The sequence below is a fragment of the Caloenas nicobarica genome, chromosome 18, assembly GCF_036013445.1.
Source record: "Caloenas nicobarica isolate bCalNic1 chromosome 18, bCalNic1.hap1, whole genome shotgun sequence".
In the NCBI taxonomy this organism is placed as follows: Eukaryota; Metazoa; Chordata; class Aves; order Columbiformes; family Columbidae; genus Caloenas; species Caloenas nicobarica.
This window is the reverse complement of record NC_088262.1, coordinates 11,885,798-11,900,628: the sequence shown is the minus strand read 5'-3', so window position 1 is coordinate 11,900,628 and position 14,831 is coordinate 11,885,798. Positions and strand designations below refer to the sequence as shown.

The 14,831-nt window shown below is 46.2% G+C and overlaps 1 protein-coding gene across 3 annotated transcripts in view; it reads right to left on the bottom strand.

Moving 5' to 3' along the window:
• Positions 1–14,831, bottom strand: part of GAS7 (growth arrest specific 7) — a 107,168-nt gene that overhangs the window by 46,740 nt on the left and 45,597 nt on the right. For all 3 annotated transcript variants that reach the window (XM_065647773.1, XM_065647775.1, XM_065647774.1), the window contains exon 3: positions 1,695–1,763. In XM_065647773.1, coding sequence (XP_065503845.1) covers positions 1,695–1,763 — 69 coding nt within the window. The remainder of the gene's footprint in view (positions 1–1,694; positions 1,764–14,831) is intronic.

The following is a 14,831-nucleotide window of genomic DNA, read 5'->3' as shown; positions in this document are numbered from 1 at the left end:
TGTAAGACCTCAGAACTGGACTCTACACCTCAGCCACGGGCCCAGTCCATCCTCAGGATCCTGCAGCAGGCCCTTATCAGGAATTATGACAGGAAAGAGCCAAGATAAAGAGACCCCCAAACTCAAAACAGTTCCCATAACACTGTTTGGTAAAATGATGTGCTTGAAGAAGTAGCCTATGTTGTATTGGGTTTGCATAGCAAGGCTTTGGTAGTGGGGAGGCTACAAAGATGGCTTCTGTGAGGAGCTGCTAGAAGCTCCCCCTGTGTCCAATGGCAATCCCAGCTGGCTCCAAGAGAAACCCACCGCTGGCCAAGGCCGAACCCATCAGCAATGGTGGTAGCACCTCTGTGATAACATATTTAAGAAGGAGACCTCATGGGGACGCACGCTGGAGCAGCCCATTCCTGAAGGACTGCACCCTGTGGAAGGGAACCACGCTGGAGCAGGGCGAGGGTGTGAGGAGTTCTCCCTCTGAGGAGGAAGGAGCGGCAGAAACAACATGTGATGAACTGACCACAACCACCATTCCTCATCCCCCTGCACCACTCGGAGCGGGAGGCAGAGAAAACTGGGAGTGAAATTGAGCCCAGGAAGGAGGGTGAGGTGAGGATAAGGTGTTTTAACATTTGGTTTTATTTCTCATTATCCTACTCGAATTTGATTGGTAATAGATTAAATTAATGTTCCTGAGTTCAATCTGGTTTGCCCATAACAGTAATTGCTGAGTGGTCTTCCTGTCCTCATCTTGACCCATGAGCCTTTCGTTGTATTTTTCTCTCCCTGTCCAGCTGAGGAGGGGGAGTGATAGAGCAGCTTGGTGGGCACTACATATGTAAAAAGCACTGGTTAAATGAAGATGAGCTTTTCATGTCAAGAAAGCAAGCCTTGTAAGATGTTTATGGTTCATCTATACAGCTGCAGGTTGCTTTATTTTTTGAATATGCTGAGCAAAGAATAATGCTCAAAGTAGGGTTAAAACAGGATACACAACTACATTACAAATCCTTCGGTCACAACAAAATGCACAAGCTTCAAGCATACTTCCCACTCAGCTCTGCTGATTATGAGGGGCATCAGTTTGAAAAAATTCTACAAAACAACATCCTCTAGGCTGCATTATTTACAGTCAGCTGGCAGCAACAGCCTTTACATTGAACACTTTTTATTCTAGAGTAATTTTTGCTTTGCTTTGTCTTTCTGCAGTACTTAAAGCTTTTCAGTACAATTATGCAGCTGTTTCTCTGTTACTTCAAGTCAGGACAGAGATGAAGTGGTCAACTCTGTAGCTACCACACGGTAAAATGCTTCATTGTGCATGTGTTCTATGTGGAAGAGCTACAGCCAGCCCACGGTTGGCTGCAGCTTTTTGCTTGCCCTGTCCCAGCAGAAAGTGGGACTGGGAAAGGCAGCCTGTTCTCCGAACCACCATCCGCCTCCACGCTCCAAGGGAGGAGCCATCTCAGCTTTGAGCAGACACTTCACACAACCAGCCAGAAGATGCATCAGTAGGGAAACAAAAGGCAAGAAGGCATATCAGAAGGGAAAGCCCCACCATGTTTCTCTGCTACACTCACATGATTGTGTACATTAAGTATACATCCTGCGTAATCACAGCATTTTCCTTTGCTCTGCTGAATGGTAGGGAAGCAGATTCACCCAATGCAGTGGTCAGGCACAGCACCAAACAGTACCTGCAGAACTCTGCGACACAGGGCTCTTTGGAGTCCCAGGCACACTGCTTGGCTGTTCCCAGGTCGTTTCTGTTGGAAGAAAACATCAATGTAAAGGCGATGGAGACCTTGCACACACACCAGAGTTACGTCTATTACACATGTACAAATGGGTCACAGAATCACAGAATCACAGAATGTCAGGGGTCGGAAGGGACCTCGAAAGCTCATCCAGTCCAACCCCGCCGCCGGAGCAGGAACACCCAGATGAGGTTACACAGGAAGGTGTCCAGGCGGGTTGGAATGTCTGCAGAGAAGGAGACTCCACAACCTCCCTGGGCAGCCTGGGCCAGGCTCTGGCACCCTCACCATGAAGAAGTTTCTTCTCATCTTTAAGTGGAACCTCTTGTGTTCCAGTTTGTACCCACTGCCCCTTGTCGTTGTCATTGGTTGTCACCCAGAAGAGCCTGGCTTCATCCTCCTGACACTCACCCTTTCCATATTGATCACCATGAATGAGTCACCCCTCAGTCTCCTCTTCTCCAAGCTCAAGAGCCCCAGCTCCTCAGCCTTTCCTCATAAGGGTCTGACCCTCAGTGTTCTCTGAACCAGGTTCTCACTCTGTGAGGATAGTGCCTGCATCTCCCTGAACTCCCCATCTCCTCCCATCTCTTTCTGCTGTCTCTCCTCAGCCCTGGCTCCCTTAGCAGACAGCTGGGTTGGGTGGCAACAGGGCAGACTGGGAGCTGCATCACTGGTTCTTCCAGTGCAGGTCTGCCCCAGGGCCCTGCTCAGCAAGAAGGCAGGGATCCAGCTGTAGTGCAGATCACCGCCTGTAAGCTGCTGCTGCCATCTGTGCAGACAACCTTTCCAGGTGTAGTTAAACCCAGCCCAGCCCGGGGTCCCCCCTGCGGACATGGAGACCTGCCCGGCCACGGCAACCACAGCACAGCCAGTCCTGGCCCTTGCCCTGGGCACAAGGACCAAGTGCAGGCAGTGCCTTTGCCCCTGCTCTCCACCGCATGAAAGGCAGCTGGGAATGACTCAGGTGGTTTTAGTGATATATACACAGACCACAGAATTTTTTTTCCCTCAAAAAAGCTGCTTCCCTGGCAAATTTCCTCTTTTCCACCCAGGTCCTTTAGCAACTAGGATATGCAAATGTACGTCACATCAGTTTTGATACTCAAAAGACTGCTGCTGCTTTCCCCCTCTCCATTTCCTCTGTAGTTTAACCATTCTGCTAATTTTCTCAGCAAACGGAAAATTATTTTTGACCACATGCTAAATACAGAAGATTTAATTGCAAAATTTTGTAAAAGTTGCAAACATCAGGCAGTGGTGTAAGAACAGCAGTTTCTGCAGAAGTCTAGCTAGAAAGCCCAAGCCACCGTTCCTTTTGAATAAACATACTGGTACCAAACCAAACCAAATGAATAATACTGACTACCTGCCAATATCAAATAAGAAAAAAAGCAAGTTAGTGTAATCAAGTCAAACTACTTTGGCCACTTCATTTGAAACTGTCATTCCCAAAATCCCAACCAACAGCCATGTAACCCCACCAAAGCCTGAAATCCTGCATCTCTCTCAGTATTCTGGTGAACATGGTCAAGCGGTAACAGAGCAGGAGAGGCTGAGAGAGCCCTCGGCTGTCACAGCTTTGGGTTGGCAGTCAGCAGGTCCAGCAGGGCACATAAGGGCTCCTCTCCAGGGTGAGTCCTTACTTGGGCAACAATAGGATGCTAACGTGCTTCAAGAACCGTAAAAGGCCTATTGGGTAAAGAAGGGACTACTATTTTATCTGTCTTTATACATACATTCATGCACATATCTACACATACAGATGTCCTCGAGGGTTGTGTTAGGTTCCTTATTTCAGGAAAGGACTCAGGACTAAGGATCCCCAATGTGGGAAGGTGCCATCCCCCACATCTGTGATGCCCAAGTCCTTGAGACACATGCCCTGCTTCCCCTCTCTCCCCAAGTCAATGCACACTTTTGCTTGCAAAGAAAAATACTTTGAGCTTTTGTTCCATTGCAAGTGCAAAACCTGATGGATTAGCAGCTTTGATGAATCATCGGGAAATATTTAAATCTTAGCTCTTTGTGAATTGGGTAGTAAGTTAATAATTCCATGGTAGGTCAATAAGGAAGAATTGGAATGTGTCTTAACTAAACAGAAGGAAAATCAAATGTTAAGAGTTGTCTTTTATGAGTCAGTTTGTCTTGGCTTAATATACACAAGTGCATGGTTAAATAAAGACAGATTCTAATTTACACTTACTGTAATGTGAAGGTAAACAATAGAATATACCACCCACATTTCTTGTAGATTTTTTTTTCTAATGTAAATTGTTGATTAATGAGTAATGTGAGTTGACTTGAAGACAAGCGTTTTAAAGAATGGCTTTTGAAGATCTGTGTGGAGGCATTGTGATGTCCACCAATGCTATGCCCAAGCACAATCAGCGGGATAACATATTTTTGTCAGAACTTACTTTTGACATTATCGGTAACAACAGAAAAGAAGAAGAACGTTTTAAACCCAACTTATTTTGAGTGTTAGGAGAAAAAAAAATCCACTTCTGTGCAGAGAGTAACAGAGAGATTGTTCCAGCAGCCCAAGCAGGGATGGGAACTAAACTCAATCAGGACTGCACTGCTCTAATGTTATCTACTGGAAGCAACTAAATTTACCAAGATAATGCTGTAATATTACAAATTTCTCTGCAGCCTGTTCACAATTAGAAGTGAATGGGGTTGAGGTGGTGGTAGTGATTTTTTTCCACAACTACACAGAAAAGGCTTGGTGAGAGATATCACCCTGTTTGATAAAGCCAAGACAGTCTTGTCTTGGAGTACCAAATGCAGGCTTTGATCCTGGTGCTTGGAAAATCTGAAGACTACTTGTAATCCTGTGATAAAGCAAGGATCACTGCTATTAGGAATGGATTCAATATTAGACAAGATTTTACATCCCACCCAATTTTCCAGAGAGGATGTCGGAGTCAAGCTAAAACTCCTCGTGCTGTGGAAGTGTAATTTAGCACTGGCAGACAACACCAGCAAGTTCTGTCCTCCCTTGTCAGCCACATGTTAATTATTCGATTTAGCTAATCAGGAGAGGGAATAATCAGTAGTTTCCTTGTCACTCTCTGGACTATGAAGGAGGTCTGTGAACAGAAAGAAGTTCTGCAGCCCTGGGACATATCTGGAAATTATTTACTGCACAGAAAGGCAGCAGAAAGCCAATTGTTCAAACTGAAATGACATAGTGAGAGGGAAAACTGATACAAGACCCAACCTATACAAGCCAACAGAACCAAAGAGGATTTTCACAGATGTAGTTAAACATTTTCTCACAAAGGGAAGCGGAAACCTGTGGTGTTTGGGGGAAGAAAGTTCACTTTGCATCTGTTTAGAAAATGAGAAATGACACGCCTTCAGAGCACCACACACTCTGGGATATCATGTTAGTCAAGAAACAAAATCTTCTGAGGACGTCCTGCTGCAGATTATTTTTGTGATCAAAGTGTAGTAGCTGAAAAAGGAATTTTGTGCCCCTTCTCCATGAATCCAGTAGTGCTATGAGGTAAAAGCAGCTGCTTTCCAGTCTGAACAACCATAGCCAAACATCGGGGCTTCAAGGTCTAGCATAATCCCCCCTGAATCTGTTTATATTGCTTTCAGGAATGGATTTAGTACTTCTTCATGGTGTCATGTGTAGTGCTATTTTAGGAGCTAAATGCTCCCCAGCTTCATTCGCCAAACTAGGAGAATGGAGCAGAGCAAGCCAGAGGAGCTGTGGGTCTGCTTACTGTGCAGAAACTTGCCCTGGTCTTCAGGAACTGTAGCAGCTACAACATGTCACTCAGCTACTGGTGCTATCTCACATCTTTATAAATAGATTCTGAGTTAGTTTTTGTTTTAACAGCTATAAATCTGTAATGCTGAGCAGCTCCAAACCCAGTTTCTGCCCTGAATAATGTGAAGCTGTGCAGGAGCCCTAAGCACAGGACAGACATGGACTTTCTGGAGAGGGGCCAGAGGAGCCCCAGAAATGACCCGAGGCTGGAACAGCTCTGCTGGGAGGACAGGCTGAGAGAGCTGGGGGGTTCAGCTGGAGAAGAGAAGCTCTGGGGAGACCTTAGTGCGGCCTTTCCGGACCGGGGGCCGATAAGAAAGATGGGGACAGACTTTTTAGCTGGGCCTGTTGCGACAAGACAAGAGGTGATGGTTTTAAACTAAAGGAGGGAGATTCAGGCTGGACATGAGGAAGAAATTGTTGCCCTTGAGGGTGGTGAGAGCCTGGCCCAGGTTGGCCAGAGAGGTGGTGGATGCCCCATCCGTGGAGACATCCCAGGCCAGGCTGGACGGGGCTCTGAGCAACCTGAGCTGGTGCAGATGTCCCTGCTCATGGCAGGGGGGGCACTGGGGGAGCTGGGGAGGGCCCTGCAACCCAAACCATCCTGTGATTCTATAGGATGCACAGGTCACTCTGACATAGATGAAGAATAGCAACAAAACATGTCCCTCCTCAATGCCACAAGAAGAAACTCTGCAATCTTCTCCCAAACTGTTCCTGAAAACATGCAGAATTAGAAGTGATATTTGCAGTAGAGTAGAACAGGCCCCACAGTCTTACCTCATCTTTTTTGGATTCACTTTACTCTTGCCAATGGCATGTAGGAATCACCTGTGCGTGCAGACAGTTTGCAAACATCCTAGCTTTCCTTTGCTGTTCCACTGCACCTCCATAGGCTTTCAGCAAAGTTTGAGGCCTGTCCGTGGCTCCCCAAAGTGCAAAGACTGGTGGGACATGTGGTCAAAGGGAGTGCAAACAGCCCAGCTTTGGAAATAGGTTTCCTTTTAGCACTGAACTCCCCAGTCTGAACCTCCAGACAGCGAAGGGTGCCATGTTCCAGCTGGCTTCGCTGGAAGCAGGCCTCACCTCGCCAGCCAGAAGCAAGGTGCTGTCAGTGTCCTTGCACTTTATCTCCCCTTTCTGATTAAGATGTTCCCCACATTTGTGATGAATCAGAGAGGGTTTCGTGGCACTTCATTTCTTGGTGTTCTGTGTGGAAGAAAACAACCCAAAGGAAAGGCAGGAGGGAGTGTGTGGGTTTGTGCATATAAGGAGGGGAGATCACTTCCAGTGCCCTGAGACTGGAGTAAACTGTTCAAAACTTTAGAAGCAGAAGGAGTGGATGAATGAGAGTACAATGAAAACGTTTTCCTCCTATTCTGTAGAGGACGTGTAGCACAAGGAGATTTTGTTTCATTGGAATGAGGAGGTCTCACCTCTGCACCAGTTCACAGAGCTGACGCCAGGCCAGGAAGAACCGTCCTGGCTCTTGCCTCCTGACCTCCTGCAGACCAGAGTCCGAAGACTCTCCTGATTCAGCACAGCAGCTCAGCTCTTTTGTCTTTGTGCTCCAAGCTTTTGGTCCAGTAAGCCCTGCAATACTGAACCTGATATGGGTCACCTAGAGCAACATCAGCTCAAAAGGCCTAAACAAGCAGCCCATGCATGAACTGCAACATGGTCCTCCACACGGTGTCCTCACATTGCATCACACTTCTCTGTGGGCCTCCCAGGACCCTGACCTTTACTTCCAACCTCATACCTAATAAAAAGAGCCAAGAGAAGCCAAGAGAAGTGACAGATGCAAATCTCCCTGCCCCTGCATGAAACATGAGATACAGTCTCACAAGTGCTGAAATCAGAGCACCATGTAGTGCATTAACTAGTTCAGCAGGAGTCGCAGTATCAGAACTGAAATCCAGCTCCATCCCACAGGCAGTTCAATAAGAGACTGAGGCTGCCACATAGCTTTTATCCTCAGTCCTAAAACAGTGCCATGGAGACAGGCACCATCCAAGAGTTCTTGAAATCTTCTGTCCCTGTGTTGAGAATAGAAATGCTTGTCACTACCTCAATGGCATCAGAAATGCTGCTGACAATAGTCCTCGCTTGAGCTTTCAAAATGAGCACTGAGGCCCATACCATGCTTCTCCTTTTGTGAACGCTGCGTGACAAAAGCAAGCCCTTCGTTGCAGGCTTAGTAGCAACAGTAATGCTATTTCCAGCACTTTCTGAGACACACTTCATTTTTTGAGGTTTTAGGCCACTTTGTCAGGGCAGGTTTCTATACCACCCTTTAGCTATGGCATCCTGTATGAGAGGGAAACCGTTCACTAGAAGGTTTTATCTGTATGAGAAAAAGCATGTGATAAAAATTCTTGACATCTTTTAGGTGTCTCCATAGATAGCTTACTATTTCAGCTGCAGTTCATAAGTTCAGCCGTAGTAGGTGTTGACTGTAGCTGGTGACATATGAAAGAAAAACCTCAACCCACAGAGTAAATCCTTCCAAGATTCCTAACTGACTGAGAGACATGCAAAAATATTAGGCAGAGGAAGTACTAGAGTAGGTCGTGGTTATATTCCTGCCATCCACTTGATCTCTCACTTGGGGTCTAGCATGTAGTTCAGAAGAGGCAAGAATTGTCTACAAGTGGTGAACTTGCTCACTGCTTTCCAGCATCACAGTACTGGTTACCTTCAAGGAGAGAGCCCCTCTCATGCATCTGGCTTTGTTGAGCCCCAGGCTGACACACACACCCCGGCTCTCAGGGACACGACAAGGTGTGCTGGGCAGAAGCTCCAGGAACATGCCAGTCTAGCTGAGCTACTGGGTAATCTCTCTCAAAGAAATGGCATGCTTTCAGCTCACTTCGAGTTTGTTTTCCAACCACACAAAGATAAAATAAGTCTTGTTTATTCTCTGAAAGTAGAGAGTTCAAGATTTTGTAAAGGTTGGAGGTAAAGTTACAACTCAATCAACTGTTTTTAATAGCCCTATTGCCACCCTTAGCCAGATTAATTCCAGGCTGCTCTTGGGCTGCCAGGATGGATCTCACAGGCATTTCTGCTTGGAGAACTGGCCACTGTCTGTATTCACCTAGTTTCCTTCCCCACTCATAACAGCATCAGTGAAAATGCAAATGTCACTGAGTAGAAAACTCCCCTACTGAGTTTGTTCTCATCCTCCAGCTACTCAGTGAAATGCAGCATTATTAAAATTGCTTTTGTATTCTTGATTAAGGTCTAGCTTACAATGGTGCAGTAGGCGCATTTCCTTTGCATCTTAATTTTAAACTTTTTATGTGCTTACGATGCTTAACACTTATGTGTCTTAGGAAAGAATAGTTGAGCTTGTGACGCACTAATGTTAGAGTGCTCTCAGCTCTGGCATCGCACAGAAGCTATGAAACATAATGGTAATGAATGATATATTTTAGGATGGAGAACCTCAAAACATGCAGAAGTGCCTTTGAGTTTCTGTGGGTATTCTCGGACCCACTGAGTGTCCTAGTGACAAAGGTATCACATGTGAGGTGACCACAACCGCTGTTACCATTGCCTATGTTGTGCCTATGGACAAGGCACAAGGAGAACAAGGACTGGTGGAGTTTTCAGCTATGGATTCCAATGGGGCTTCACGATGTCAGTGCTTAACTACTCAGACCAGGCTGTTTTAGCAGTTACTGGTTTGGTGCCATGGGAAATTTACTTGCAAGACACGGACAGCATCATGCTGGGTGGAAAAAAACCCATCTGCTCACTAGCCATAGGATGCTTAAGGTCCCTAGGCGCTAGGTTTGCAAGGGAAATGCGATGCGTTTATGGCACCAAGTTTTCAGCTATTGTTTAGGCACTGGCTAGGAAAGCATAACCTGTTGTTTCTGCTCTTCCTGGGATCAGTAGTCGGGCTGCAGTTTGCAGTGATTGCACAGCTGGATCAGATACTTGCTTGGAGCTAGGAATTTCAGTGGAAGAAAGGTGAAGGATGAATCAAGATATGCAGGAAAGGGTACCCAGGAGGAGAGAAACGGAAAAGCTGGGTAGTGGTACCAGGAGGATAGAAGTAATACATATTTTTTTCAGGCAGATCAAGAACACTTTCCTAAAATTCTGAAGTGCTGGGCTTGAGATTCCTTTCAAGGAAATGACTGCTTGCAGCTGCACATTTCAGGATTGCCTTAAAGTTCGTGCCCTGGAACTTGTTGTTGCAGGTGGCATTTTACTAGTGATGTTTGTGATGATGAGAATATATGGACCTTAATTAGGATCAAGATAATGTGAAAGCAGAATTCCTGCTTTCCATGAGGCAGAAAGCTCTTTACTAAATGGGAAGGACATAACACCACAGACAAGAAAAGCCTGGAAATAAGGTCACGCCGTGTAAGGCTGACCTCAGCTAGGAATGCAAGATGGCAGCAAGCCAACACGCACACTTGTGTCGTAAGTATATAAGTCATCTCTAATGTGATGGACAAGGTAGCTGGAGTGCTATTGTTTGACTAATGCAAGAGGTTTTACAGCTGCAATACATCAGAGAATTTCTTCAGCATAATCAAATATTTTCCTGCTGAATCTACCACCCACACACTGTTGTAAAGCACTCCCAAAGACAATGAGCAACCACACAGTTAACCACATAGTAGCTGTGCATTCTGGGCACATGGTACTTTTGAGCTTGGCAGGGCAGTGTCATCCTTAGGGCTTCCCTTTCAGAAAACACACCAAGGTCACCCCTGCTGAGCAGCCTGGAAACTTTTCCATGTTCTTTTACAGTCCAGATTATGTGCAATATCATCTGCTTTGCCAATGGCTTACAACAGTATCACATCTGAAAACAGGATTAACGGGATGCCAAAGCAGAGGAGACTGCTCACCCGTTTTCTTAAAGATGAATAAGTATTGTCCATGCACAGAAGATGGTTTTAAGAGGCTGTGTGAAGCACACAATTCTTTATACCTTTCAGAGACTAGAGAGCATTGCCCCTCTCCCACCCTGACTGCTTCTCACCTTCTCTGCCTCTTCATTTACCCATCCTACCCTATGTTTTTACGTCCTTCTCCATCACTTGTGGCCAGACTCATGTCTCCTCTCATCACAATGCAGACCTACAATTATTATTGATAAGAAAATGTTGTACTCTGGAATTACTTCAGAAATATACATTTGATATACATCTGATGCCAGTGTGTTCCTGGGAAAGGGGAGAGGCTCAGCCCTGGTAAGCTGCATGAAGTTGCCAGCAGTCCTGACAGTGCCTGAACTGGATCCAAAGCATTGAAAAGAAAAGCAGGCAGGGGACAGCAGTGCTATTTTCCTTGCTTTGGGCTCTGAAAATGCCAGCTAGAAACCTGCTGCCAACCCTCCAAAACAGCAGAAAGTAAATAAACATAGTTATTTCACTGGGACTGTCAGGTAGGAGATATCCAGGGCAGAAGTGATTTCACCTTACCTGCACCTGCCTCCAAAAGACCCACAGGCTGTCCAGAGGTGCTCAGGTTGCATGTAAATGTCAGCACTCTGTCTGTTTGCCCTTTCTCCCAGACAGGGCTTCTTCCTATTCAAAGTCTTCCAATCAGGTCATATACATGAAAGGTTTTGAAAGCTTCACACACAGTGATTTTGCAACCCAGACCAGCCTGGCAACATTCGTTTCTTGAAATTCCAGCAGAACAACAGCGCTTCGCACTGACTGGCTGCAATGGTGCCTGTCTTGGGAAGGGGAAGGACAGGAACACCCCTGTGCACAGCCAGGTACAGGTGATCTCAGCTGAATGGCTGCAGGCCCTGAGGGGCCCACAGAGGTCACAGCACTTCACACAAACACTTACTGGCTTTTCTTCAGTAAGATCACCCACATCAACCCTGCACCTGGGTCACAGACAGAGATGGAGGAGTGTGTGGAAAGAACATGGATATTTATCAAGCTAGGAGTTGAACCAATTCACTTCAAATGTGAAGGCCAAAAGATAACTGGTGGTTTGTGGAAGCCTTATTTCATGTTTGTCCAAACACGTCAACATCAGAGCTGACCTGTGAGCCCAAGGAGAGTGCAGATGGACAGCTAACCTCAAGGGATGGAGCCCATCACTGTTTGCTGAAGTAAAAAACAACAAAAAGGGCAGCACAGTTCTGGTAATGAAGAAACAGCGGAAAGCCTGTGTTCGTATTTTTTGTGAAGTAAATAAAGCAAGGCATGGGCAGCCAGCTTGGTTCAGATGAAGCACGGAAGCTGTGCACAAGGGTGTTTTACATTGTCTCCAGTCCTCCTACACTTTTTTCTCCCCGTGCCTGAAAACAGGACCGGTGACCCCCTCAGTCTTGGGATGTACAGTCCCACTTCTCCCTCAGTCCATCAGCTGCCAGCAGCCCCAGCTGCCAACACCCTCCCTCATCCCTGGGAAGCAGAGCAGCCATTCCTACAAATCCCACCTAGCCAGTGGGAAGGACCAGGGCACAGAGGGGTGGGTTGCACACCATGCTCTCCCCATCTAGAGTCACAAGCACCATTGCCATGGCCCAGGCTTCCTCTGTAGGGCAGCAGAAGCTTCAGGAGGTGAGGACAAGGCATTTGGGCTGCTTACAATCTTAAAACAGCCAATTCCTCTTCCCTTGGCACAAGTGAGCATGGGACAACATGGACTGAGCACCTGTCCTAGAGGGCTTGTGGTAGTGCAAGGGGCTGTGTGCCTGTGGGTAGTAACGCAGAGGCTGGAGAAACTGAGGAAGCATGGGTGTGGAGATAGCCAAACACTTGCTAGCAGGAGATTTTAACATCTAAAACTTTATGGGTACAAAATCCAAGGCAGAGTAGTATTGTTCAAGGGCACAGAGATGGAGAGCTGAGGATCAACCAATACTGCAGGTCTGGGAAGGACCTTCTCACCCTCAGAGAGTTACTTCTCAGAGTAACCACTGGTCTCCCATTCATTCTTCCAACAGCAGAAAAGTATTTCCCCTCCACGTGCTGATTCAAACCTATGAGTACTGCACACACGCATGCAGCTTTTTTCAGCTCAGACCTAGTACTTTCTAGCAAATGCACAGAAAAACTTCCTGTGGGACTTATGGCTCTGTGTCCCTAAGTTGCAGCTCCGGCCAGCTCTAAGCCATATGCTGTGGCTTCCTTGAATGAGGCGAAGTGTGCTACGGGATAGGTGCTCCTCTCCCTGAGACATCCCTGAGGCTGTACTTGCAAAGCCTGCATTCCCCTTCCACTGCCTCCCTGTCATACCTCATGTGGCCTCCTGGCTTCTTTTTAATACTTGTGCAATTAAGGTATCTGAAGACATATTTCTTTCCTCAACCATTGCTATGCCAACGGGTCATATTTCTGATAGTTCCAAAATCTGTCAAGGCTTTCTGCCCCTGGATAAATATATTTGCCCTGGTCTGACTGGCAGAGCTGTTGGCCTGGCCTTCCAGCTCCTGTTATTCAAGTAACTCCCAGCAATACTGCAGCTTTTCAGACACTGAATCTCCCCCAGAGTTCTGTCCCTCTGAAGTGTGAGTCCACGTGCAGATGTGTGTTTGTGTGCATGTGTGAACATGCCTGGGTATTTGCAACAGCTGTGTAGGAACTAAGTGTAGAAAAGGGGTGTGGCATTTTACAGATGTCTTGTGCATACTACGCACTGGTGGGGAAAAAACCCTGGGCAGATATTCTGGGTGTGAAGGGAGTTGCGCTCTCACCATATGACCCGACAGGAAGAGACTGTCTCACTGTGCAGCGCTCTGTGCCTGCTGACACCATTGTGGCTGCATTCTGCTGTGGGACTAGTTAAGGGCAAATAATCCCATGCAAGGAAACTGAGGACATCTTTTAAGTTCCCCTTCAGTTCTAGGCTGTAAGCTCAGGTCCCTGGTGAGAATCACTGCAGCCAGCTTTACCTGTCTGTGGAGCTGGTATTGTCACCGAAGCTCCCCTTAGCATCGATGAAGAGAGACTGGTACTTATAGGGTGTAGCTTACATTAGCTATTATATTTTGGACACCTACATCAGGAAGACAACTGAGAGGTAAAGAGAATTATTTATTTTCATGGATAAATGGTGAGATCAGAAGATTCTGTTCAAATGGAGTGGTCCACCCTGCAGATGGTACCTGGTCAGGCGAATCAAACTCTGCCCTGCTCAGATGATGATAGGGAAGGTGAAACCTATTTAAGGGCACAGGAAGGAGCATCCTAGAGGCCAGTCAGTGCTGCGGACTTTGATGGGCAGCAGCCTGACAGCCATGCACTCCTTTGCGCACACTTCTTTCCGGTTTATCATCCTCACACACAGGTGTCCCGTTCTAAACAGAGAACACAAACATGCACTTAACCCTCCAAATCCCAGGGGAGGTATCCTGACTGTCCTTTCAGACAGCACAGCACTCCTTGTAGAGTTAATAATGTAAAATAAGAACCTTGACTGCTACAGAGAAGGGTCTTCCAGAAATTTTACAGTGGCTTGCCATCTCTTTCCTCTTTCTTATGTTTTGACATGACAAGCTTGCATGAGTCTAGATGTTGTGCAAGATAGATGCCGGGCATCCTGACTGTAATGTAACTGATGCAGACTTCCTACAGCAGGCCATACTGTGAAAACAAACTGAAATCCTCTTGAGCTTCATTCGGCAGACGTTTTACAGGTCAGAGGCATTTAAAATGGTTTCAGGATTGAGTGCAAACAATTTCAAAGGATAATAAATGTGGAGTGTTTATCTGGTTGAGCCAACAAGTGGAGATAGACAAGATTGTGCTTTGTTGTTTGACTCTTTGTGTGAATGTTTGTTCCACAGTCACCTCAATTATTTCATTACAGATTTTTCTAACATCTTTTTTCCACATAAGAATGCTGTCTCATAAATTCTATTGCTTTCCAGTTAAGAACCAGTTTCCTTGTGTTTTTCACATAGAGACAATGAATATTAGAGCACACAACAACTCGCATGGTGGAAATACTGTTATGGTCAGATAAAAAGTATGGATAGCACAGGCAGATAATAATGATGTGGAAGGACACTAACCACTAGAAGCAGCTGACAATAATACTAATGCCTCACAAGGGGGGAGAGTTCTGTTGTATTTTGAAGGCTCAGAAGAATCAAGATGTTACTTGTCCCTAAAATCCCTTTTCCCCTCCCCAGGAATGGGAATGCATATTTGAGTTCCCATCTCTGAAAAGCTCAAGCAACAAGAGCAAAAAATGTATTTTATCCAAAAAAAGGCTTCTGCACCGTGTAGGGTAGGAAGCAAATGTTGAAGCAGAGATGTTGCAGTGCTAGGCATGTTCAGAAAGGCAAT